The sequence below is a fragment of the Hakea prostrata genome, chromosome 5 (genome assembly GCF_041222555.1).
Source record: "Hakea prostrata isolate BN-2017 chromosome 5, UWA_Hpros_2, whole genome shotgun sequence".
Classification (NCBI taxonomy): domain Eukaryota; kingdom Viridiplantae; phylum Streptophyta; class Magnoliopsida; order Proteales; family Proteaceae; genus Hakea; species Hakea prostrata.
In genome coordinates, this window is record NC_142604.1 from 19,712,606 (window position 1) to 19,738,929 (window position 26,324).

The 26,324-nt window shown below is 39.3% G+C and overlaps 1 protein-coding gene across 1 annotated transcript; it reads right to left on the bottom strand.

Moving 5' to 3' along the window:
- Positions 1-3,241: 3,241 nt before the first annotated feature.
- LOC149015634 (Ran BP2/NZF zinc finger-like superfamily protein) lies at positions 3,242-24,864 on the bottom strand. The gene is made up of 10 exons (XM_089154902.1): positions 24,641-24,864; positions 23,916-23,961; positions 13,272-13,387; positions 6,834-7,107; positions 6,645-6,715; positions 6,366-6,417; positions 6,165-6,274; positions 5,882-5,906; positions 5,653-5,804; positions 3,242-5,442 (listed from the first exon to the last, which is right to left on the bottom strand). The coding sequence occupies exons 1-10, from the start codon at positions 24,647-24,649 to the stop codon at positions 5,440-5,442; spliced, it is 858 nt and encodes a 285-aa protein (XP_089011028.1). The 5' UTR covers positions 24,650-24,864; the 3' UTR covers positions 3,242-5,439.
- Positions 24,865-26,324: the final 1,460 nt, after the last annotated feature.

Below are 26,324 nucleotides of genomic sequence, written 5' to 3' on the forward strand. Positions count from 1 at the left end.
ATTTCTTACGTCCGTCCGCTAGCATCGGATTCGCGTCCGGATAATTTATCCGGATAGGTTTAACTTTTTCTTTAAAAATAGATGATAATCGGATTCGGTCCGTTCGGTTTGGTGCGGTTTTGATCTTTAGAATTTATAATAAAATGTAAAAGTGAAAATTATCATCATATCGTTTTTCGGTCGGTTTTTCGGCGTAGTTTCGTTCCGTGCCTTCTCTTTTGCCGGTCGGGCGGTGCTTCGGTTCGGGGTGTCCGGTCCGTCTTTACAACACCTTCGTGTGGTCTTTGGGTTGCTAGTGCAACCCAAGCTAGTGGTGAATAAGAAGAAATGCTCTTTTGTCGTGACTTCCCTAGATTATTTGGGTCACATCATTTCAGCAGATGGTGTTGCAGCAGATCCAAGTAAAATCAGTTGCATGATTGAGTGGCCAATACCCAAGAACCTCAAGGCTTTGAGGGGATTTTTAGGGCTAACAGGGTACTATCGAAAATTTGTTAAAGATTACGGGAAGATTACTACACCCCTTACGAATCTGTTGAGGAAGGATGCTTTTCATTGGGACATTGTGGCTAATTTTGCCTATGAAGCTTTAAAAGCAGCTATGACTACCATCCCAGTGTTAGCTATGGCTGATTTCTCTAAAGAATTTGTGGTGGAGATAGATGCATCGGGTTTGGGTTTGGGGGCTGTTTTGATGCAAGAGGACCACCCTATTGTGTACTGGAGCCAAACATTATCTCCAAGGGCCCGCACCAAATCCATGTACGAAAAGGAATTGATGGCGATAGTCTTGGCAATTCAGAAGTGGAGACATTACCTGTTGGAAAGACACTTTAAGGTGCGTACTAACCAACGAAGCCTGAAATACTTGATGGATTAGAAACTCATGGCAGAAAACCAGCAAAAATGGATTATGAAACTTTTGGGATATGATTTTGAGATCATCTACAAACCGGGCTGTGAGAACAAGGCAGCAGATGCTTCAAGTTGATAGGACTCAATCTACACTACCGTTGAACCCTACCAATACTCCTTCTAACAACAAAACAATAATCCTTGGTATCACCTTGCACAACAATCTATTAGTCCTTCTAGTTATGAAGAAATCTATTTGGCTTCTATGATGTCCACTTTTAAAAGTAATTAAATGTTCATCTCTCTTTTTGAAGTATTTACAATAGATAGATCAAAAGCAATAGTAAAATCTAAAATTAAGATCCCTTCTTCATTCATCTTTCCAAAACCATATCCTCCATGTGTACTCTCATTGCTTCTTTGATCTTTTTCAATGTGTCTATTTAGATCACCTCCTATGATAATTTTTCTCCTTGACGAATTCCTTGCATTAATCCATCCATATTTTCCCAAAATCCCAGCTTTAGACTTTCATCCAATCCTACTTGAGGTGCATATGTACAACTATATTTACGAACTCTTTATCCATTACAAAGTTTGATAGCAATAGTCCTATCACCCACTATTTTAACATCCACCACATCATTTTTAAAATCTTTATCCACTATCATATATACTTCATTTTTATTAATTTTCTCTCTAGTATACCAAAGTTTAAAATCATCCAACTCTTTTGTTTTTTTACCTTTCCATCTGTTCTCATGAATGCAAGATATATTAATCTTTCTTTTCCTCATCACTTCTATAAATTCTAAACTATTACTTGTTAAAGATCCTATGTTCCAAGATGCCAATCTAATCCTACGTTTTTTGACTAGTTTCTTAACCCGCACTCATCCATGGCACAGGAACCCTTGCCTACTTATCACCGCATCCGGGTGCCGATGCGACGCATTGCTTACAGAGAACACCCTAACTAAACATTGCCCACTTATCACTACACACCCGAGCCATAGTGTAGTGTGTCACTTATTTTTTTGACAAATGCCCTAACAAAGCGTTTATCATATAAGGTCGAATCCATGAAAAGTGTTTGGATAGATTTTTTCCGGTACCAACTGCCAACCTAACGTACCAACCCTCCTCCTTTAGCCGGGCTCAGGACCGGCTGCATTTCTCCTAATAAACCTATATTGGTACAAGTGCTATGACTAGTACTCTCCTCTAAACTGCTTGTCTCTCTATTTCTTCCATCATTCCAAGGAGAATGGATTGTTGATGGGCTTGTAATATGGCATCACGCCCAGATCTTGGTGAAGGATTGTGTTTCCCTACCTCCACCACACATTTAGAAAGGAGACTAACATCTTAACATCTTACATATGACACAACTGCACTTTGAGTGACTGACATGCTCTTAATCTTTTCAACCTTTTCACTGGGTACTTGTCGCGTCAGACAACTGATTACCATTATTTCCCTAGTCATTTCAATTGACATTATAGTATCAAAATAGGGATGGAGCCAACAGATACTAGGCCGTTTCTTGTGAATCAGTGGCAACAGCCACAGCTCAAAATATTTGAAGGGTTCTTTGGCAAGTAATTTATGTTCCTTTATTTACGGTTTTTTTTTTTTTTTTCTTCTTCTTTCTTTTTTCGTTCTGGTAAAAATCTGTGAGGTAGAGAAGTCTCCCTTACCGTATGTCAAAAAAATAATAATAATAAGTAAATAAATAATTGAATAACCCACGCCTATTTGTTGCATCAATAGACCATCAGGAGAGAAGAGAGATGAGGGAGAGCTTCCTGTAGCTGAACCCAGACAAGTAAAAGAATAAGCAAAGAAGAACCGGTTTGCCCAGGCAAAGCACCCTCTCAAATGCCCAAGTTCGGATTTTATATATAGCAGTAGGTGAAAATGAAATAAATTGTATATTTCGAACTTGGTCAGATGCTTGATATACCCCGGACAAATTTTGGCTGCAATTTTGTTCCAATCATATGCGTTAACATGGAATTTGGAATTTGGAATTTGGAAAATAATAAAATTGCATTTGTGAACCCAAGGAGGAATTATTCCAAATAAGAGGCAGCTATGACCAACAATTTTCGAAGCCAAATTTTTTTAAAGTTAAGTGCTGATGCGTGCATGTTAAAATTCTTGAAAATGGCAAAATACCTTTGAACGAAAGCACCCTACACCTAACTCTCTTGGTCTTCCTCTATTGTTAGAAACCAATCATCTACTTCTATTCTTGCATCTTCATGATCTCTATTTTTAGAAGAACATACTTTTTTGTTTTTTCCTCATTTGCCATCTTCTCTTAAAATGTTAAAAATAGACAAATAAAAACCAACTGAAATTACCAACACATAACTGCTCTAGTGGTAAAACCAACACCTTTTAATAAAAAGGTCGTAAATTCAACTCTTGTTAAGACATATTAATATCCACATCCCCAATATTAATAAAAACAAAAACAAAGCACCTTTGTACCCAAAAAACAAAAACCCTAGGAAGTTTGATTGATAAATTGAGTAACCAGGAAAAGCATTAATACTAGGCGAAAAATTTACCTAATTATTTTACTTTTCATTTTGATTGTTCTTGGATCAAATCCTCAAATGGAATGCAAGGTATACATGGCTCATTATTTTCACGTTTTAGGGCGCTTCAAAACTTTGAGCTATGATCACCGAAAATCCAGGTGAAGCCAATGCCAAGCTTAACCTACAATATGAATCCAATACTTCGACTTCACTCTACTAGATCTCTCACATGAAGTTCGGGTTTTATCCTGACCTGAACACCAGCAAGTGTTACTTGTGGATCGCCTTATCATCATTTATGATTCAACATCTCTAGATGCGAAAATGCCATAGGTACGTTCAGACTTTTAACCACCACCTCCCATCGACTCCAGCACCCAATTTTTCTGCTTGGTTTTAAGCAAGACTACTTTGCAAAGGGAAGTAGGAAAATGTGATTCTTTGAGCAATAAAAACCTGATTGCCAACGTAAACCCAACCGTATCCATTTAATTGCTTGAGAAACAATGGCCCCAGAACCAGATCATAAGTTTCCCATTTCCACTTGGACGGCTTTGCCAATGACAAGAGAGAACTTAACCCCCAGCTCCAGCTCCTTTCTCTTCCACCCTTTCATCTGTTCTTCATTCAAAAATCCAAACACCCAAATGGCAAGCACCATACTCTCTTTCTTCATTTTCTCCAACCCTTTGGACATAACCCTTCGGAAAGACAGGCATTTCAGTTCAATTGTATGGCAATTCTAGTGACACCTTTCAGAGGAAAACCAGTCCATCTCAACACCATTTTAAACAGATCTCTAGAATATTGCCTAGAGTAGTAAGCATGGGATACCAAGGCGTTTACCAAAAACGTCACCAGCAAGATCTGTAGAAGAACAGAGGCAACTCAATGAGGACCAGCCATTCCCGAATACAACTCTACATGGGCAATCCAATCCTCAGTCGTTGATCCATGTAGCAATGACCCTACAGCACATGTATGCTAATGAAAGATTTCTTTCTTTCTTTTTCCTCTTTATTGCTTTCGTTCTTTCTGGTCAGTGTTAATGGAAGATAGATAAACATAAGAGAATCGAACAACCAGACCAGAAGATAGCAAAAAACTACTCATACACAAAATAAAGCAACTCAACAGAAGCTATTTAGACAGCACTGAATGGATTGAACTTTCCTTTCAGCAACTTCACTGTCATGGTCAATTCCACATATATAAACCAGCACGATTCCACTAACGAAGAGATGTCAAATCCAATTGAAAATGAACACTCTTTGATGAGCATGTGGTGACAACTGACAAGTACAAAGTTGCAGCACTAAAACATTGCCCATGGAAGATAAGTTGACAGGAACAGGAGCAAAAGGGGTGGGGGAAACAACTAGATGATAGGCCTGCCCATCTAGACATTACAAATACCTAGTGAATAGAAATTACACAAGAAGTTCATCTACTGAAAATCCCAAGACGGTAACTCGCTTAGAAAGGACCAATACCTCAAGATGAAAAGGCCATGAGTTCAACTCCCCTTGGGCTACCTATTAAATATATTATTAGCCACCTAGAAAGTAAACGATGACTTCGGAACTCGGGAATCTTCTATCAAGATCCCACAAGAAGGTATTATTTAGACCTGAAGAAAACAAGAGAAACTGCAGCCAGGCTAAATCCTATGGTTAGCTCATAACTACATACCATACCCACTATAATAGCTGAGTTAATTTCCAAAGTACAAAAGACTACCTGAAACCAAACAGGAGAACCAACTTGTAAGATAATCCTGCCAAATAAGTTGGCTGACACATAAATGAAAAAGATCCACCAAGACCTTAAAAGCAACTTTTCCAAGAATCAAAAACCGGCAATAAGGGTTGCTGATAATACAAGCAGTTTGACACTGATCATGAGACAGGCAAAGTAACTTGACAACCGCTGCAACATGACGATGACAACAAGACTGACTTTCAGACACCCAAACTGAGCAATGCCGGACGATGACTCTGGACCTTCTCAACCCTCAAAAGTGTTCTAGTACTCACTGGAACAGTAGACAACTATAATCAATGGATGAAATAGGAAATATACAAATAATTTCTGGGGCGGAAAAGAAAACAGCAATTTTCTTTAAAATATCATAAATAAATATAAAACTAATTAAGTAAAGAAAACGTATAACAGTTACATACAAGACAGACCATAAAGTTAAGCAACTAAAGGATATACAAAAAATGTATCCCCCACAACAGACCTGTTCATCATCTTCAGATTTTGGCGCAGGGGACTCATTTGCCTCAGATGGTTTCTCAGCACCACAGTTCTGTCTATTGCACTTGGTCCGAAATGGATAATTTATGTTGTTACATTTCTCACACTTCCAGCTACCCTCTGGCATTTTTTGTTCTGAAATGCAAGGGGACTATTAGAAGACATCAAAACGCCAAGCAAACAAATGGATGTTTTTTCAAAATTTGACTTACTGGAGTTTTTTTCAGTTTTGGCAACCTGCACAAAAAAGAATATCTAAATGAAAACAAGACATGGAAGTCAAAAAAAATTGAAGAAAGAAGTCCAGATAAAAGGGCCTGAAACTATTAGCTTCTGATTCTGTTAACTGCAACAGAATTGAACAGTAAATCTAGCAACTCAAAAGCCAGCCCGAATCATTCAGTAATACTTTCACTACCATATGATAAAATTCTCTGCCCCCTCCCCCCCCCCCCACCCAAAAAAAAAGGGATACTACACCGCAGCAGCTCAAACCTGGGATCCTGGCTTTGGGGTACTGCACTTCTTCATATTGCAAACCGTCCTAAAAGAGAAGTTAACATTTCCACAATTGGGACATGTCCAGTCACTGTCACGTGTTATTTCTACAGGAAAAAAAGGATGCACATCAATTATTAACAGAACAATGTTGATGTTAAACATTTCAGAACTAAAAAATGGTTGGTCAAACCCAACCTGTAGACTTCTTTTGAGGATTTTCACCCAGAAAAACTCCTGGTCTGGCCCCCTATACCAAATTTTCAATCACCAACAACTTAACATGAGAAAACCAGAGTAGAAAGTCATGAAGAGAAACGCTTCTGACAGGAGAAATCAGGACCAACCTCTGTGCAAGAATGTGTGTCTGTATGTGCAAGTGAGCAATAAAACCAACAGGAACAGCAGAACCAACAAATACAACCACAAGGCTAGAATGACAAAATGAAACAGAAATAACAGGCACTTGATACATACCATAGGAGCATGACCCATGGGCAAAGGCAGGCCATAACGATCCATCAGAGGGGGAACACTGTACATCCCGCCTAAAACAGAGAGTACACAAACAGTTCTAAAATATATTATGCAGATTCATAAAAATCCTGAAGAAACTTAAGTACAATAGACATGTAGCTTTTACAATAAGAAGAGGAGAACACTTACCAGCTCCTAGCATAGATCCACTGGAATATGGAGACGGTCCAGATAAATGTACTGGTCCATAAGGGCTTCCAGATGAAAGGCGGCTTCCATAATCGTAAGGATATCCTGACGCCCCAGAAAACTGAAGATCATACGGAGGAAGAGAATGTCCATTAAAGAGTGAGGAACCATATGGTGGAATACCCAAATACATTGAAGAGGGTGGACCAGAAACTAGGTAGGGAGCTGACGAAGAGTAACCCTGTGGGGCTTGAACAGGCTTCACAGCTGATTTCTGGAAAGAGGGCACATATTAGTTGAAGATTCTATCAAAAAAAACTATCAATTTCAAATTACAACTTTCTGTACGCTGGGGGAAAAAATTCCTGGACTCCAATGCACCATTCATTAAGGAAGACCACATGGCAGTACCAACAGTAATGCAGGTGCAAGGCGTTGGACCAACCTAAACACATTTGTTTATCATTGTGAAGACGAACCTGGGTCCAGTTGGGCCTTTGATTTCAGCAGGATATGCAATTTATCTACTAGGGTTTTTTAGTTGGGATATTATCTTGTAATCTTTTACTTTAAATGGCTACTTGATGGTCGAGTCCTTCCCATGTTTAATTTAGAGTTTCATTTCAACTAATGGATCCAAGTAATGGCCAAGTTTTATTTTCATTTTGGTTAAGGATTACCCGTGCATTTCGGCTGCCTGAAAACAACCACAGGCGTAGGGATTCCTTCCTTTATACCAGCACCAAATCTATTAGTCGTTTCCTATTTTATCATTGTTTGAAGTTCCAAAAGGGATTCCTAAAGTTACCACCCACGTGAACAGCAACCTCATCAATTTTGGAGTCCTAGTTTAAGTTTGAAGGTTTCGTCAGCCATAATGGCAAGAAGTATAGATGTAATTGCTCAGTTGAGCCTATGATTTGATTAATAAAGTTTTTGTTTGTGAGTATAACTCAGTGCTGTAGGAAACCATTCAACTTCTCCATCCATTCCCCTCTCCCAAACCCCCAACACAACCCCCCCCCCCAAAAAATAAATAAAGAAGCTTGAATTCTTCAATTTCCTCTAAGCTGCCAATTTTAATCTCCATCGAAGATTCTTTAAACTTACTGGAATCTCCTGCAAACCTCAAGGTTTTTAATGCATTCAAGTTTGCTGATCTTTAAACTTCAGTAAGTTAAATCAATTCCCGCCATTCCCCGACCCCCAATTCAACTTCTAACCTTCTAAATCCGAATCCCCAATTTTTTTTGGATGAATGAATAATTAAATTAACTGAAGGAAAGAAACAACAAATAAGCCTCTAAATAGGAGGCTGGAAAGAGGAATTGAGACCCCAGGATTCAACAATAAGCTTGTTCCTTGGGGTGTCATCAACATGGGGATGGGGAAAAGCAGAAACTTTAGCAAAAACATCAAAACAGATGGCCTTTCAAATCATGTCAATAGAGCGGGATTTGGCGGTCCATCTTCTAAGATTGCGCTCCCACCATAGCTGATGAATAATAGCACTGAAGACTAACTTACCAATCCGGTCACAAATGGAAGAACCAGAAAACCTTCGCAAAACCCAAGACCAATCCCTAGCAAATCCAAAGGAACGGGTCCAAATAGAAGCAAGGGCTTTTCTCCAAAGACCAAATAGAAGCAAGGGATTTTCTCCAAAGGAAAACTAGGTGGTCAAGGTCCTCATGGTTGCGCCAACAAAGGGTATAGTTTGGGTTAACAAGGATGTTACGGCTAAATCCGAATCCCCAATTACCCCCTTTGATTTCCATTTTTCCACACCATCATTTATTAGACCAAAATAACCATCAAAAAACATCGAAAATCGGGTCCAGATACCCTCTCGTCACCTTTAACTTGATCTAAAGTTGGCCCAATTATGTCCAGAGAAAACCCTAAATTTCCATTTGATGTCTAGCCTTCTAATTCCATAAATCAAACTTATTTTTTATAAACCTGTCAAAGGCATTCCATACTATTATCAGATATTACCTAATGACAACACTTGATCCCCGTTGCTGTCCAATCCAACTACAAAACCCTAGCTTCCCCCATCTAAGTTCTTCCCACAAAAGCCTGAAAATTTCACACCGCACACAAATGGTCAAATCTCCATGAGTTGGACCAATTACTCAGATGTGAACCAGAATTCAGCCCCTTGCCAAAACCCTGGTTTGGGCCCCAAGGCCCAAGAAAGATGGCCCACTCAGGGCTGGCCAGACCCCTGTAAGGGAAATCTGGTAATTTTCCAGCCCTAATTTGATGATTAATTTAATTTCAGAATTTCTGTTTTAATTTTCAGAGTCCAGTCATGTCTTGAATTCTTAGATTTAGTAGTAGAGTTCTTGCGTCACAGAGTCTCTTTCTTTCAAGTAGGACTTTTTATGGATAATTAGGTCTTTTATTTTAAGCTCTTTTAGTTATGCGTGGCTGTTATTTATTTGTAAAGGGTCCCCTAACTTTTAAGGGAAACCCTAGTTGAGCTAGTTCCCTAGTTGAGTCAAGTTAGGTCTCTTTAAAGTTGGTTTACTATGGAGTCTTGTAAAGGCTATATATTCTCATGCCTACCACAGAAGAAATCAGTTTTTGATGAATCAAATTATTGAGTGCATTGCAGACAAAGAAGTATTGGCAGGGTTCCTTTGAGGGGGACCCTGCGGTTGTCTAAGTTTCCATTCTTCAAGCTTCTAAGTTGAGCCTTCAACCAACAATTCCAGCAAGCAGCCACAGCTCCCAACAAGTAAGTGCAGCCCCTTCCCAACCTGCAATCCAACCAAGGAACCCTCCCCTTCCATCCACCAGTCTCCCCAACCCCCTCCCCCCAAGCACCATCGCAGCCTGCCAACCATCCTGTCCCTTTTCTTTCCTTTTCTTTAGCCTGCAGCAGCCAAGAAAAAGCTGCAGAATTTTCTGCAACTCCAACACTTCTTGGATCTTGCAACAACCCTCTCTCCCCCTTTTTGTTTCTTTTAAAATTTCTGTTTTCTTTTATTTTCTTGATTCTTGCGTCAGAATTACAAGCAAGAAAAACAGAGGGGTAAAAAAAAAAAGGAAACGAAAGAAGAAGACAGAAAAGAAGGAAGAAGAAATATCAACATCCTTGAAGTTCCAAGAACCCACCCCATACCTAACACAAGCTTCCTCTTCCCTTTCCCTTAACCATAGACTTCCCAAACTTTTCCCACCCTCATCTTAATTAATAAAACCCTAATCCATTGCACCCAGGGGTTTTTCTCTTCTCAAATTATCCATTACTTTCTCCAAAACCATACCCATAGCAATTTTGGTAACCCTAGGATATTCCCTCCTTATTCTGTACCTTTTCCTGTCAATAATCAACCCTAGAGCAGCCCATCCCTTTTTCTACAAACCCTAGTTTATCCAAATATCCCCATAAGTTAACCAGTAAGTTTAACTATCCCATAGCATACCCAAACCCTCCCATAGGCTCCCAAGATCTCAAAACCATCTCCTTGCAACCCACAGACCCTACCGTAATCCTTGGACAGGCCATTATTTGCTTGCTGGTTCTTATTAAAGAGGGTCCTGGAAGATCTAACCCAGACTCCAGGTTACATCATACTTCCCAAATCCTCTTAACAAAACCATTCAAATTTGGTTGAATTCTGAGCAGTCAAAATCCTAGACTACCGATGATTCTGTTTCGAACCTGGAAATCAACCACTAATTTACTGTTTTTTTTTTCAAAATCAACAATATCATCTGTGGAACCCCAAACCTTCACCACCAGAACACCCTACACTCACTTGACATAACCCACCATCAAACTAAAGTAGCCTTAGCTTGAAAGGGATCAACCAGGTGCTATTAACCAGCTAATTTGGCTGAAACTGAACACAGGGTCCACTAGAGTACAGGTTAGGGATCTCATGGAAGAGGAATGAATGTTGAATGTTAGATTCCAGAAAATTAGGGTCTGTTTCCAGCTTTTAAAAGGGAGAATACTGAGGATTTAGAGGCGGAAGTGTGGCTGGGGTTTGGATCAAGTTCTAGGTGGGGAGAATCATCCTATCCAAGTACTGGGAAAACTGGTGGTTGGCTTGTTAAATCAGAAAACCAGGTCTCCAAAAAGAACCAGAAAGGTGAAATACCACGGTTCAGTTGGTCACATTGCAACCAAATTCGAATTATTTCAATACGAGGTTATGTGACCAAAATATGGTGAGGCTTTTATGTTTATGTGTAAAGTAATTGAAGGTACAGAATTAGAAATTAAAGGATGAAGTGGGAAAACTAGCGCTTATGATGGTTGCATGGCCAGCCTTTCGGATCGGGTGCAAGCTATGAGGTGGGGGCTCGTGGGTTGAATTTGAATGAATTCCAACAGGGAATCAGGGCTGTGGAAAGTTTTAGTTTTTCAAAAAGCGGGAAAAAGGGAGGAAAAACTCGCATGGGGATCACCACTTAGTTTCTGGTCATTGATCTCAAGGCTGAATACTAGGTAATGAAGGATTAGATTGGATCCAATTGAATCTGATATTGACAATGAGGTTGTACTCCAAACTAATGAAGAGGGATCATCAGAAACCAGTCCCACTACAACCTCCGGGGCACTTACCACTGCAAGGATTTGATTGGAGCAACCCCAATCCCACTAAAGCTAGGACCTCACAATAAACTAAGTTCCCAGAATGAGGAAGAAGGCAACAGCAGCTTGCACGGAATAATTTGGAGTATCTTCATGTGCCAAGAATTTCAAAGCAATTTGCGCCTAATAAGTGAGCTTTGAGACCCTGAACCTAGACTGGTTCTACCACTTTGTTGCAGTTCTAAGGTTGAAAAGTATAAGCTTCACAATTCCTTCTTGGTCTAGTAATGCTATCTTTACCCCTATCCAACTATATCCATGTTTTTCATTTGCTTCCAAATTTACTTCATTTCCCATCAAATGCACTATTCACTTTAGTCGGTTTTCTTTGTTAGCTTGAGTCCCACTAACTATGACTCCGCCTTTCCTTAACATAACCTTCAATTTTTTTACAGGTTTCGACATCAATACTTTAGTTAGAGCCTCCTATCATGAAAGTGGCCCCACAAATGATCCAAGCTGGGTGTCTGGATCCTGGATCCACATCAATAGCTCATACTATCATGGAGAAAAGAACATCAAAAATTGGTTCTGAAAATCAACAGGGAGGGTTAACAATACAACAACAGATATGGTGTTAATTGAACTTCAGAAAAGGCTGAGTAGGTTTGTCTCCAATAATCAATTGCATCCATTTTAAGTTTTTATAAAGAGGTCAACCGCTAACCAATTCACAGAAAGAGGACCAAAAAGAGAACAAATAATCCTTGTAATAGATCAGATAACCATCATTATAGAAACAAAACAAAATAAAGAAAAGGACAGGTAACACATTGAATGAAAACAGAATCTCACAAGAAAAAGGCCATGGAACACACTAAACAAAAACAAAATATCAAAAGCAAAAGGACAGCAAACACTCTGAACAAAAACCGAATATCAAAAGAAGAAACGTACATACTAAGAGAAGGCTAGAAGTCCAAATACAGCAGTGGCTGACTTGAGCAAAGGAAGGGTTGTTAGACCTGGATACTTTTTGAGAATCCTACATGTTTCCTTCCAAGTTCCAAGAGTCATCATATGCTAAGAGGAGTACCAGAACTGGATGGTTTTGATAACCCTATTTGTTTTGTGTCCTTCCCCAAGAGTTTTCATTTGGGTTGGTTTGGGGACTGATTGAATAATCACTAGAATTATTTGTTATATGTATCACAATGTACTTTCATAGATGGATATGTACTACCATGCTATAGACCTATAGTGATTTGATTTTAATAAAATTGCTATTTATCACAAAATAAATAAAGCAATAGAGGTTCTCTTTAAAGTTAGAACAACATGCCCAAGCAGGAGAGGAGAGCATTGCTTCTATCAATTTCCACCATTCCACGTTCTTAATAAATCTAAATGTCTAGTCTAAGCCTTGGGTGAAAAGAAGACATACTAAGCAACAGCCCTTTTATGATAGCTAAGAACTTATGCCCAAAAATGGAAACATTATCGATACACAATCGCTCCTCCAAGAGCTTCATCATATCCTCAATTCCCATCACACAAATATAGGGGACTGAGAAAAGGATAGCATAGCAAACTCTTGAAAACCTATCCAAAGAAATGATGGGCCAAAAGATATTCAAACTCATTAGTAAAAAAGTCTCATGCAAATGCAACTTTTTTCTAGATATCAATTAACAACATTAAAACCTGGGAAATATAGTTAATTAAACAAGTACAACCTATTTGTTACAATAGAACACCCTAGAACAGCTATTCTTCTCATCTCTAAACTTCTTAGGCAAGACCTTGATAATGATTTCACCAAACTCATGGTTAAGAAAAAATTTGTATTAAAAAAATTGGCAGTATGTACATCCATTGCATACCGTGTTGTGATCAATTGGCCTCGATTGTGTACAGTTACGCATATTACAGGTAGTCCTAAATGAGAAATTGACATTGCCACAGCTTGGACATGTCCAATCATCTTCCCGGCGGCTACCTATTACATAAACATAAGGCAAGTTTCAATACTAGAAAAATGATACAGAAGCTGAACATGGCAAACATATTCAGAACCATATGTTTTATCATGTACCAAGGGGACAAATCTTTATTCCTAATTTAACAGCGCAATTGCATTTCCAACTTTACCAAAAATGTATTTGAAATTATAGAAACATCAAAAACCAATATAAACAATAGAAAAACAAATTTAAAAAAAAACTATGAAATCCTGATATAAATTGAGCTTATTGCACTGTTACATATAGGGATTAGCCTTTTCCTTAAGTTACCATGCAAAACATTACATAGTTTAAGAGAAATACTGGGCCATATAAACCCATATCAAATGTCAATATGAACCAAATTTTCATAGAACTTGAGATGCCATAAAACATAACATGGGCCACCAATATGAGTCAATATAGGTTGAGACACTTCGACACACCTTGTACACTATTAAACCTAACCCAGGTATGAGTTCATACCCATCAATTACATTTTTACTAGATCAGAGCCAGTTTATCAGTCAATCGAGCTTGGGGGATTGATTGGAAGCACAAAATAACAATCATATAGAAATCTGACCACCGAGAACATTCTCATCCAAATCTTAAGTCTTTTGGTCGGTCTGAGCTTGGAGAAGTGACTGGAAACAAAAACAACACTCACAGTGAACAAAATGAAGAATTTTGCATCAAATGGCAAGAAACTGGCTATCAATGCAGATTTGAGCAAGCTGAGGTAATCTTCTAAATTGTCAATAATTCAGCATACATCATGGTTCTGGTGATCTGCAATCGATCATATGAAATTCTCCTCAAGTTTCCTTGCTTCCTCAAGTTGAATAAGAAATTCTCGAATCAAATTTCATATTCATCACCAAAAATTTGTGCTTCTCTTTGATGGGTCAACAAGATTCTTCATCCAGGATATTGATTGCCAAGACATATTACCAAAACAGTTCATCAACACATTCACATTTATAAGTTAATAAAATACTTGATTTCGATTTTACAAAAAAATGAACATCAAAGTGCTAAGGCAGGGACAAGTCTGTTGGGTCCCATATTCATAGGAAATATTTTATCCCATCATCACCTCAAAGAAATAACCTCCCCATTCGCAGCTAGCAATTAATCATATTTAACCAAACAGCCTTATTGAACACACCAGTAAGACTTGGAGAAAATGTCAATTATAAATTCTCCAATTTACACCCAAAAAAATATTTATTAGATTTTTTTATTGAAGATATTGCAAATAGTGGAGTTTCTTCCAGGAATAGCATATATGAAGAGAAAATTGTGAAAGGACCCCAAAGAAAGTACAAAAAGACATTACAGCATCCTGAAACAAGCAAAATAATTCCCCATTCAAGCTAAAGGGGGGAAAACCATATCTCAACTTCCTCTTAAAACACAAGATCAACCCAGAATAATTTTCCCCAAGAAAACAGCTATTCTTCTCATTTCTAGCAATAAGCCTATCAAGCTAAATCTTCTATTTCAGTTACTATCCTTTCCTCAAAGTACAACCTATTGTTCTAATCTTATCATAGAGTTATCATTGTGATATCACTCTAGATTTCAGCTTTGCTTCAAATCTGACTTAGCCTATCGAATCTGAAACCCACTCCCTAGGGAAAAAAATCTTGTTTTGACTACTATTTTGATCATTCAAATACAATACTACATTTTGACATCAGAGCCATGATAGGGAGTGAAAATTCTAGACCATCCCATCCAACTTATCCTATGGCAGCAATGAGATGTTTCAGCAACCAAGCAACCAAATCACTACAAACCAAAAACAAATGGGAGAGAGGCTCTCAACAATGGAGGCTAAAATAGCTGCCTCTACTCATGCCCCACATCCTCCACTTGGTGAAGAATCCCAGCCAGCTCACTTTGTAGCTAATTTTCCTACCCTGATGATCATAGGAAGAGGGCCCCCAAGGATTCCAGTTGTGCAACCAACCTTTGAAGAGCACCTACGGAGTTATTTCACTGGAGAACAACCTGCACTCAATAAGCACGTTGGTGACTCTCAAAAGGTTAAGCTTGAACTCAAAAAATACTTGGGTAAGCATGATCCTCAAGCATTTTATGATTGCTTGCTTGGATGACCATTTTAATTGGCATGAACGATCAGAGGCACGAAATATGAAGTACATACCAAGCTAGTTGGAGCTGCAAGTGAATGGTGGAGAACTCGTAAAAATGAGTTAGAGGATCATGGTACAACTCCTACTATGTGGGAAGAGATGAAGAATTGAGAGAAAAGTACTTGGCATCCACTTTGCGATTGCGACTACAAGACAAGTTAAATTCTCTTCGTCAAGGGAACTTGTCAATTGCAGAGAATATGGAGCAATTTGACTCCCTCTCTTCTTATACATAAATTAGGGAGAAAGAATCCAAATCTTGTCACGTTTCAAATTGGGTTTACGGCCTAAAATTATTAATTGGGCCATTGGCACTGTGGACGTGGAAAATGTTAGGGAATGCCTTGAGAAGGCCCTACGTGCTAAAAAGTTATTGGCATCCAACAACAAAAGGTTTGGATACCAAGTTGGAGAGGCTAGGCAAAATTTTCCAGCACCAACAACTACTGCAGCAACCCCTCCTGACCCCCAATCCCTACTCAACAAGATAAGGGCATGGCTCCCTTGACTAGTGGCAACCAAGCATAGTGTTTTTACTATCAAGAGGATGGACATTCTATTAAGTATTGTCCACACCGCATAGTTGTCAAAGCGACAAGGTAAGGCTACGCGATAAAGGGCAACAAAAACCATGGCGACCCAAGCAAGGTGTCACCTAAGCGACAAGGCGCCAGCTAGCCTTAACCCAAAAATGGGCCTACGCGTCTAGGCGGACACTTCAACAACCATGCCCCACTATCAAAAGATCAATGTTGCTGCTGAAGTTGAAAATAAAATGGACGAAAAAGATCCTGACCTATTTCCATATCCATTTGATGAATGTGACTATGGCAAAGCTGCATATGATGAGGATGTTACCAAAAATGGTGATGTTTATGACATTCATATAATAAGCCGCGTATTGATGGCTGAAACCCAAAGAGAGGATTGGCAGCGCAATTGTATCTTCAACAGTCGTATGAAGTCTAAAGATAACACTACATTGGTGATAGTTGATAGTGAAGCTGTGTCAACGTTACTTCCAACACCTTTGTGAAGAAGGCCAACTTGAAGCTTGAAGGCGGAGAAGCACCCTCAACCATATCGGGTGTCCTTGCTGAATGGGAATATTTTTGGAGGTAAATCAACATTGTTTTGGTCCTTGCTAAATGGGAATACTTTTGGAGGTAAATCAACATTATTCTGTACCGTTGAGGCTCCACAAATATGAAGAAGAGGTATGGTGTGATGTAATCCCTATGCATCTGATTGATGTTTTGTTTGGCCGACCGTAGACGTAAAACAATGAGGTTGTTGTCGAAGAAAGAAAAATCATTGTGTTTTCAAGATTAAAGGACATTGTCCTCCATCTCGTCAACATCCCAGCTAAAATGCGTCAACAGAGATCCTTTATGACCAACCATATGGGCACCAATAAAGCACCAAAGGTGTTGTCCACTCCACAAAAGTAGCTGGTGGCTGCTCCTCCAAAGGAGTTCATCCACACTAGCCATGATACAAGGCTGGTATTGGCCCTTTAAAGAAGAGAAGTTCCCTCAAGCCTCAACTAGAGGTGACATTACCTCCACCCATCAAAGGTTCTGATGGGTGGAGGTAATGTCACCTCTAGTTGAGTTGCCTGATGAGCTACCTCTTATGCCCTATATTCAACATGCTATTGATTTGCTACCCAGTTCGGTGTTACCAAACCTACCAACTTATCGCCTCAGCCCTACAGAGCACAATGAACTCAAACAACAAGAGGATGAGTTGCTACATAAAGGATTCAGCAATCAACAAGATTATAAGTATAGGTTTCCTATACCACAGCTTGATGTTATGTTAGACATGCTGTCAAAGGCTAAGATCTTCTCTAAATTGGACCTCAGGAGCGGTTACCGTCAGATTTGTATTTGGCGAAGAGAAGAATGAAAGACTGCCTTCAAGACCAAGGATGGTGATGAAACCCAGAATCTAGGGCTAGGGGTACTTTGGTAATTTCATTGTTTACTTAGGTTTGCCCAGAATTTCTGGCAAAAGGGGAAGGATGTTTCAGAGACTGTAGTGTATTCGAGGGCTAAAGTAACCTTGCTGTAACAGATGATTAAGTCTGATAGTTGATGCAATTTGAAATTCCATTTTTCAATTTCCAATTGAAGCCAGGGTTAGGGTGGGTTTCAGCCAGGGTAGGTTAGGGATTTGCAATGTTGGTTCTGTAAGACAGAAATAGAGTCAAGGGTGTTAAGAGGGTTCTATTAACGTAGGGTTTCAGAGGGTTTAGAGTTTCTGCAGTTTCCTCCCAAGGAAGAAGATGAATTGCAGGAAAATTCTGGTTTAAGGAAGTAGGATTGTTTGGGGAAAATAATGATAGGGGAGTGTCCTAATGCTTGTTTCGATTCTAGGGGAAAGGGTATGGGAATGGGATCAAAGGGGGCTGATGAGGTGGGGCTAAGAGAGGGGGATGGCTGCTGGTCATGCAGGAAAACAGGAATGGAAGGGCTACAGTTGGCTTGGGGGAAGGGTTATGGTGCTGCAGTTACTTGAAGACTTTGAATTAACACTGCTACTCCAGTTTGAAGGAGAAGAAGAAGACTAAATTGCAGAACACACTATCACAAACCCAGCCACAGGTCACCCATCTCAGGATCCCACGACTTCTCTCAAGTCCATTCTTTCAATTCAATTTTCATTCATCAAATCTGAAAATTACAATGCAAGAAGAGGCTATTTATAGCCTAAAATAAAAGACTCTTGACTACAGTTGAGAATCCCTAATATATAAGGATCCCAACTATGGCCTACCTACTTAAAAGGGAATCAAATTACTACAATATCACAACCCTAGGATTAGAATCTTGTTAAGACACTTAACTTGGGACTCAAGCAAACAACTTCCAAGTAAAAACAAACTCGAAAAGATAAGAACCCCTTTGGACAAAGGAATCTTATCTTATCCACAACTAACTTCTAAGGACTTGGACACTTCATAATTCCAAATTGACAAACCCAAATAGAAAAACAGAAGTAGATCCATGACCATGGATCAGGGAGATTCTATTAAGACCCATATTAAGCCCTAAAAGGGGCTGAAATGACAAAAATGCCCCTGGGATGGTTCGGGTCCTTTTGGACTGGCTTCTATTTTTGAGTGGGCATACACCCTTTTTTGACTCTTCTTGGGCTGTCAAGGCCAGGTTACATCAGATGGACTATTTGAATGGAAACTCATGCCTTTTGGACTAACGAATGCAACTAGCACATTCATGAGGGTTATGACACAGGTACTTTGTCCTTTTATCGGTCAATTTTTTGTCGTATACTTTGATGATATATTGATCTATAGCATATATTTTGGCCGCATCGATCACCTACAACAAGTCTTGAGAGTGGTTCGCACTAAGAAGCTATATATCAATCTCAAGAAATGCTCCTTTATGCACCCAAGGTCGTGTTTCTTGGTTTTATTGTCTCATCACGGGGGGTTGAAACTGATCCAAAGAAGATAAGGAGCATACCTAATTGGCCTACCCTAAAGACAATCACTTAAGTTCACAATTTCATGGACTTGCATCATTTTATAGGAGATTCATTCAGAACTATAATGTAGTTATGGCACCAATTGCCCAATGTTTAAAGCAGAGCAAGCACAAATTCAAATGGACAGCAGCAACAACCAAGGTCTTTCATCTTATCAAATAAAAGATGACAGAGGCTCCAAGACTACTTCGCCTACCAGATTTTGACCATATATTCAAGGTAGCAATTGATGCCTCACATATTGGTTTGGGAGGTGTGTTGATGCAACAAGGGCACCCTATCACTTTCTATAGCGAGAAGCTTAATGACGCCAAACGACGCTACTCAACATATGAATTGGAGCTTTATGCTATCATACAAGTGTTACAGCATTAGAGACATTATCTCATCGGCAAAGAGCTCATTCGTTATACCAATCATGAGGCCCTCAAATATGTCCATTCACATAAAGCCGATTAAGCAACCAGCACGCTAAAAGGGTTGCTTATCTACAAGAGTTTGTGTTCGCAATAAAGTACAAATGCTGGAAAGGAGAGTATAGTGGCTGATGCATTGAGCAGGAAAAATACTTGCTCTTAGCTCATTCTCAGCACATGCAGTTAGCATTGATCATATACACGATGAGTATGCATCTAACGACATTCTTAGTGTGCCATATAAGGAATTACAGCAAGGTGGCAGCATCATAAATACTCACTTCACATGGGATGTGATCACATGGGAGTTGCATAGCAGAGGTTTAGGAGATCGTTTTGGCAAGGATAAGACCATCATATAGGTTACTAATCAATATTATTGGCCTCATATTGCAAAAGATGTTGAACATGTAATCAAAAGACATCGAGTCTGTCAACTAACCAAGGTAACCAAGCAAAATGCAAGTCTATACTCACCATTACCAATTCCCCGTGCACCTTGGATTGATATTAACACGGACCTCGTACTTGGGCTACCCTTAACAAAAAAGCAATACGACTCCATCATGGTTATAACTAACCGATTCTCAAAGATGGCTCACCTTATACCATATCACAAGACCTATGATGCATCTAACATTGCAAAGATATTCTTCAAGGAGATTGTACAATTGCATGGGCTACCAACTAGCATTGTCTCATACCATGACGTCAAGTTCATAAGCTACTTTTGGAAGACACTGTGGCTGAAAACTAAAACAAAATTACAGTTTCCAACCACATTCCATCCACAAACTAAAAGGTAGACAAAGGTGGTGAATCAAAGCCTGGGAAACTTACTAAGGTGCTCGGTTCATGATTATGAAAAAACATGGCCGCCCATACTTGATATAGCTGAGTTTGCTTACAACTGTTTGGTTAATCGTACGATAGATCATACTCCATTTGAGCTACTATTTGGAGCTCAACCCCGATGGCCTACAGACCTCGTTCCACTACCACCACAAGCAAGTATGAGCATTGAACCTGACAAGTTTCTCCGCCATATCACAGAGGTACATGCTGATGTTCGATGAACAATAGCTCTCAAAATGATGTCTACAAGGCTACAGCTGATCATCATCAACGATATGTGTGAATTTCAAACGAGAAACATGGTGATTGTCGGTGTCAATTTAAAAAGGTTCCAACATGGAGTCAACAAAAACTACATTCAAAGAAAATGGGTCCATACAAGGTGTTGAGATGTATTGGACCAAATGCTTACGTCCTCAAGTTACCAGAAGAAATGAACATAAGCAATGTCTTCAACGTGGCTGACTTGTATCTTTATGTAGGACATCACTCTAATGATGGAGACACTAAACAATGTTAACGCTACCCCAACTCAAGCCACCAATCGATGACGTCATTGAGGAGGTTTTGGATGATTCTTACAAATCCACTCGTCAAATGGAAGAATCTCCACGACATACTAGTACTTGGATCCATGCTGACAATTTTAAGAAACTCGATCCTGATTTGTATAAGCATTACATGTCATTCATCCATTCGTTGGAGACGAATGTTTTCAAGCTGGGGGAGAGTTGATGCAGAATTAAAGACATATATAAGAAAGAAAAGCCCAATGATCAGGCCCATCAAAGGCCTAAAGATATGACCCAATTAAGCCCATGGCTTTAATGGGCTAGGACTGTCTTGGTGGGTTAAAATTAGCCCACATGTTATGACCTTCATAGGCTGGATCAAAGCCAAAGCTTAGTCTTTGAGATTTTTATCAAAGTCAATAAAAAGGGCTACTTTGAAAATAAGGAACTCTAGTCAAAAGGGGATTTCCTTTGTCAAGAGTTGGATAGTGGGTGAGACATTAATAGGTGGGAGTAGCCAAAGCTTAGTCTTTGAGATTTTTATCAAAGTCAATAAAAAGGGCTAGTTTGAAAATAAGGAACTCTAGTCAAAAGGGGATTTCCTTTGTCAAGAGTTGGATAGTGGGTGAGACATTAATAGGTGGGAGTTAGCTAGTAGTTGGATGGTATACTTAATGTTTATGTCTTATAGAATGGCTACATAAAAAGACTAATGTAAGAGGGTGGAACTTACTCATCATTTAAAATCATGTTGCCTTGTTAGCCTTTCTTCTCTACGGAGAAACCTTGTGTTTGATCAAGGTAGGTTGGTGTCAAATCCAATCAATCCACAATACGGTGTGAGCCTAGGTATTATTTTGTTGTCCTTGTTGTTCTCTCATTTTTGATGTATCATTCTTTCACTTCTCCATCTGGCAATAAGCCCATCAAGCTAAATCTTCTATTCCAGTTACTATCCTTTCCTTGAAGCACAAATCTGTCCCTATTGCTCTAATCTTATCCTGGAGTTATCATTGTGATATCACTCCAGATTTCAGCTTTGCTTCAAATCTGATTTTCATATTATCTTTAACCCATCAAATCTGAAACTCATTCTCTGGGAAAATATCTTATTTGGCTACTGTTTTGATCATTCAAATATAGTACTACATCATGGGGTGCCTAGCTTTCAATGACACAATTGACATTAGACATTAATCCGCTATGAAGGTGTTGTAACCTAAATTCTAGGGTTTTGAGATGTGAAATTAAATCTCTAAAATTAGGGTTACTCCAAGAATCAGCAAACTAAGAACTAATATGGGAAGGTTAGGAAAAACTAGGGTTTAACAATCTCTAACCTGGGATAGACTTTGGGGCTGATTAGGGTATTGGGAAAGATTTGGGGGAAGTGAACAAAATCTAAATGGGTTGAGTTAATTAAGAAAGAATGGGATTTGGAACTTTTGGGGCTTTTACAGATCCCCCTATGGATGGGTTTTGAGGGAATTATGACTTTGGATTAACCAAACTCATCCTAAGATGGAAAAATTCAGGGTTTTGGATACCCTTAGGACTTTAACAATTCAATACGGAATAATGGGTGGGAAGATATGGTTTGGGAGATCAAGATTCACCCTATGTGGGGATGGGAAGCCTGCGGTTGGATCACGGGAGGGTCTAGAGATGATTGGATGAAAGTATGGGACTGTTTGAGGTTCTTGGCTGATCTTGAATGGATCTTGAGCTCTTTTCTTTCTTCCTTGATCTTTCTCTCTTCTTTCTTTCTTCCTTCTCTAATGCTGCCACAAGATCAAGAAAGGGGGAAAGAAGGTGGAAGGGAGAGAAGGGCTGGGTAGATGTTGCTGCAAGGTCTAGGAGGGGTTGGGGAGGGCTGCAAGTGGGAGAGAATGAGAGGGAGGGGTGGCAGCTTGCTGCCGCAAGATTCAAAGAAGGGGGGAGGGGTCTACAATAGGTTGAGAAGGGGATTTGGAGTTGGGAAGAGGCTGGGGTGTACTTAGTGGTTTTAGGAAGGTCTGAATTCTGAATTTGAGTTGAAGAGGGCTATTACCATGCTTGAGAAGCATGAAGAATAAAGCTGGAACTTCAGAAAATTCACCAAAACACTCAACCAAGGCCATGGGCTATAAGCTTCCCACAACTCCAAGTCTTCAATTTTTATTAATTTTCAGCTGCCTTGTTTACAAGGAGGTGGGGGCTAAGTAAAGCCTACAATTGGAGGAAAACACTAGGACTTAAACAAGGAAACCAAACTGAACTCAACTAGGCAATCCTTTACAACTCAATAAATAAAAAACAGCCACCACAAAGGAATCTTCAAAATATACTTGCAAAATTAATAACTGATTATCCGAAAGTAATCTCAATTTAAAATTGATTCCAATTTGGGACTCCATCTCGGACTAGGACTCTCAATACTAACTCAAGTAAAAAAACAAAAGTAGACATGCACTCACAAAAATATAAAGAAACTTACTGGACTACTTTAGTGTCAAAAAGAAGTGGGAAAAGACCAAACCCTTTGTAGGGTTTGGCCAACCCACTTGATGCGCCAATGGGCCTGGTTCTTGGGCCCAATTTGCTAGTTCGAGAAGAGTGGGTAGGCCTGCTTACATCAGAAGGTCTAGCCAAAAATTTAGAAGGCCTATAATGCAGGATTGGCAATACAATTAGGTGAAAACAACTGTTGTGGTAATGTAGGTAGGACGAATTTTCTTGGGTTCCATCATTCAAGCCTAATTTACAAGCCTGTAAAGTGCAAAGTGGAGCATGGGGTTAGTGGTTGACTGTTTGAATTGTAGCTAGATGGGGTTGGTGGTTAACTGTTTGGTGATGGATGATGTAGTGTTCAGTATTCTGGCAGGCCTAAAACACTACATCATCCATCACCAATTACTGAACCCTTCTGTGCAGGACCTAAAAATAACCCATGCCTTTTGTCAACTGAAACTTATAATTTTGTTGGCACTTGAACAGAAAATCGTTTGTATATTTTGGAACTTCTATAAAAACAGGAAACCAATTGAAAGCGGACTTTTCTAGAATAGTGAAGGGACATACCATCAGTCCGCGCACGCTTGGCAGCAGAAGAGTTTTTGTTGTCCACCTAGAAAATAAACCATCATAAATGGTGATTCACTAATTGATACGGTGCTTTCATTTAAACAAGTAAGGTTAAGAATTAACACAACCAAAACTACAACATCCAAGCATTAACCCAACTTAATGAGGTCGCCCACATGGATCCGAAAGAGAGAACAGATTCCACACATCATCAATTAAACACAAAAGGAGGCAAATAGAATGAAATAAGTAATCATCATTGAAAGGTTCCAGATTTCTGGATATACATTGGCAATTAATGGTGAACTAAGACCACGAAATCTAATCTTAACGGCTAAACAAGGGGGGAAATAACACCTACTAATCATATGGAAGAAGAGGACGAGATACTCAACGGAACAAAGCTCGTAAGGCGTAAACTCAAACAATATGAAAACTGCAACAAATCAAACTGTGATAGCAGAAAGCAACTGCCTAGGGCACAGTTCTTAGTGTGTGGAGTATAGAACTCCACCCTACGAGGAGGTTTCGGGTTCAAGCCTCCTGATTCTCCCCATCCCCGAAAATTGCAGAGATATCTTCGAAATTAACAATAATCGATAACAAGGCATGAATCAACAGAACAGAACCGGGAAGTTATAAGTGGTATGAGGTTCGATGCAAAAAAAGAATTGAATGTAATAAAGAGTGGAGTATCAAAGAAAGAACCGAGTAACCAATACCTGAGACATTGTCGATGAGAATTGCAGATCGGCAAGTTCTTTCTTCAAATCAATGGAGAATGATTTTGCCACCGATAGCGTAGTCTGAAGAGAACAGAGTTGGGGACGACTAGGGCTTTCTAGGGTTTCGGTGACAGCTGCCGAATCAGCAATAAATTGAAGATTCGGATTTTAATTCATATATTAGACCATTAGACCTTCTTCCTTTTACGAGAATAACTCAGAAAAGGTTTCCTTTGGTTGTAGGAATTCCTTACTTTCTCATTGGCTATACCGGGCATCTGCTGGGGCAGGGGCAGGGGAACTCAGTAAAGTACGAATAACCCCTTTGATTTTTCAAATAATTACATAGAGTACCATTACTTTTCCAGTAATTTCTATTTTTGAATTTCACAATATATTATATATTGGAAATGGGGGTAATTTTTTCTACAGAGGGGACCTTGGCACTGAGGAGATTCAACTCTAATTTCTACTTAAAATTGTTGATTACTATGGAACAATTACAAATAATTTTAAGATGTCATGAATTTTTTTTTTTTTTTTGGGCGGGGGAAGAGTGTTCATTTTCCTAAATAGTGAAACCTAATAATTACTAATTTAGCTTCTCCCCCCTTTTTTTTTTTCTTGTAACAAATAAACGGGGTTTAGCAACCTTAAAAAAGAAAACTACTCAAGCATGCAAATCTTATCCGCCAGAAGATCTCCTCCAATTTTTGGGGTGGATCCAGAAAGAATCACGAAGGTTCGTCTAAAGAAATCGGTCTCTTCGTGATCCAATCAGCCGCGTAGTTGGACTCTCGACACTTGTTCAACCAACAACCATGGAAAAATAAGGATTCAAAAAAAAACTCAAGAGTACAAGTAAGAGCAGTCCAACCCGATTGTCACTTTGCATTTCAAGTTACAAAAACTCAATTTCAAAAGAGAAGTAGCCAAATTTGCTTTTCTATTTTTCACCCTAGCAAATAAAATATGAAGGTGAAATGCTTTTTTATTCTTTGATTAAGAGTGCAATTTGAGTGAAAAACTTAAAAATAGCTCAAATTGGCAATCCACTTAAGTAAAGATGGATAATATATCTAAGCCATTTATAGGGCTAGGTCCCACACCAATTAAGTAGATCTATACTTGATGTGTCCAAAATCTACTCAGCCCTTAGATCGCTGATGAATGACCTACAAAAACAAACGTCAGATGTGGCCCGACCACTAGGATCGGGAGTCCACCTCCGAAGGCTAAGTCAATTGATGAACTTAATCACAAACGGCTCTGCTTGAGCGCAAAGCTAATGAATGAATAACAAGAATACGATTCAGATTGTATGTGTCCCTTCATCTTATGAGTATGTGATGTCTTATATAGAGTGTACCTTCGAATCTCATTCGTTGGATGTATTTGAGTCTTCTTCGGATAGTCGTCAGATCTTAACGGATAGATCCGTTGAGTGATAGATCCCTACTAGGTTGGACTAGTAGATGATTCCTTTGATAATATGATCGTTAAGTGACAGCGCCAAATGCTGCTACCCGTCTCTTTGTTGATTAGCCTATTTCGATCGTAGCGGATTAGGGCGTGCTTGTGATTGAGTTAGTTTTCTTCCTCAGCAAGCTATCTCCTGGACCCGGCTCGCTCGGAAGCGAGTCGATTCCTTTCATTCCGACCATGGTCGAAGGTCTAACCA

Excerpts from the sequence above, each read along its gene's own strand:
- LOC149015634 (XM_089154902.1), bottom strand. Across the intron at positions 7,108-13,271 it reads GGCCAATTGATCACAACACG|AAATCAGCTGTGAAGCCTGT; the intron begins GTATGCAATGGA and ends CCCTCTTTCCAG. Across the intron at positions 6,275-6,365 it reads TCCTCAAAAGAAGTCTACAG|AAATAACACGTGACAGTGAC; the intron begins GTTGGGTTTGAC and ends TTTTTCCTGTAG.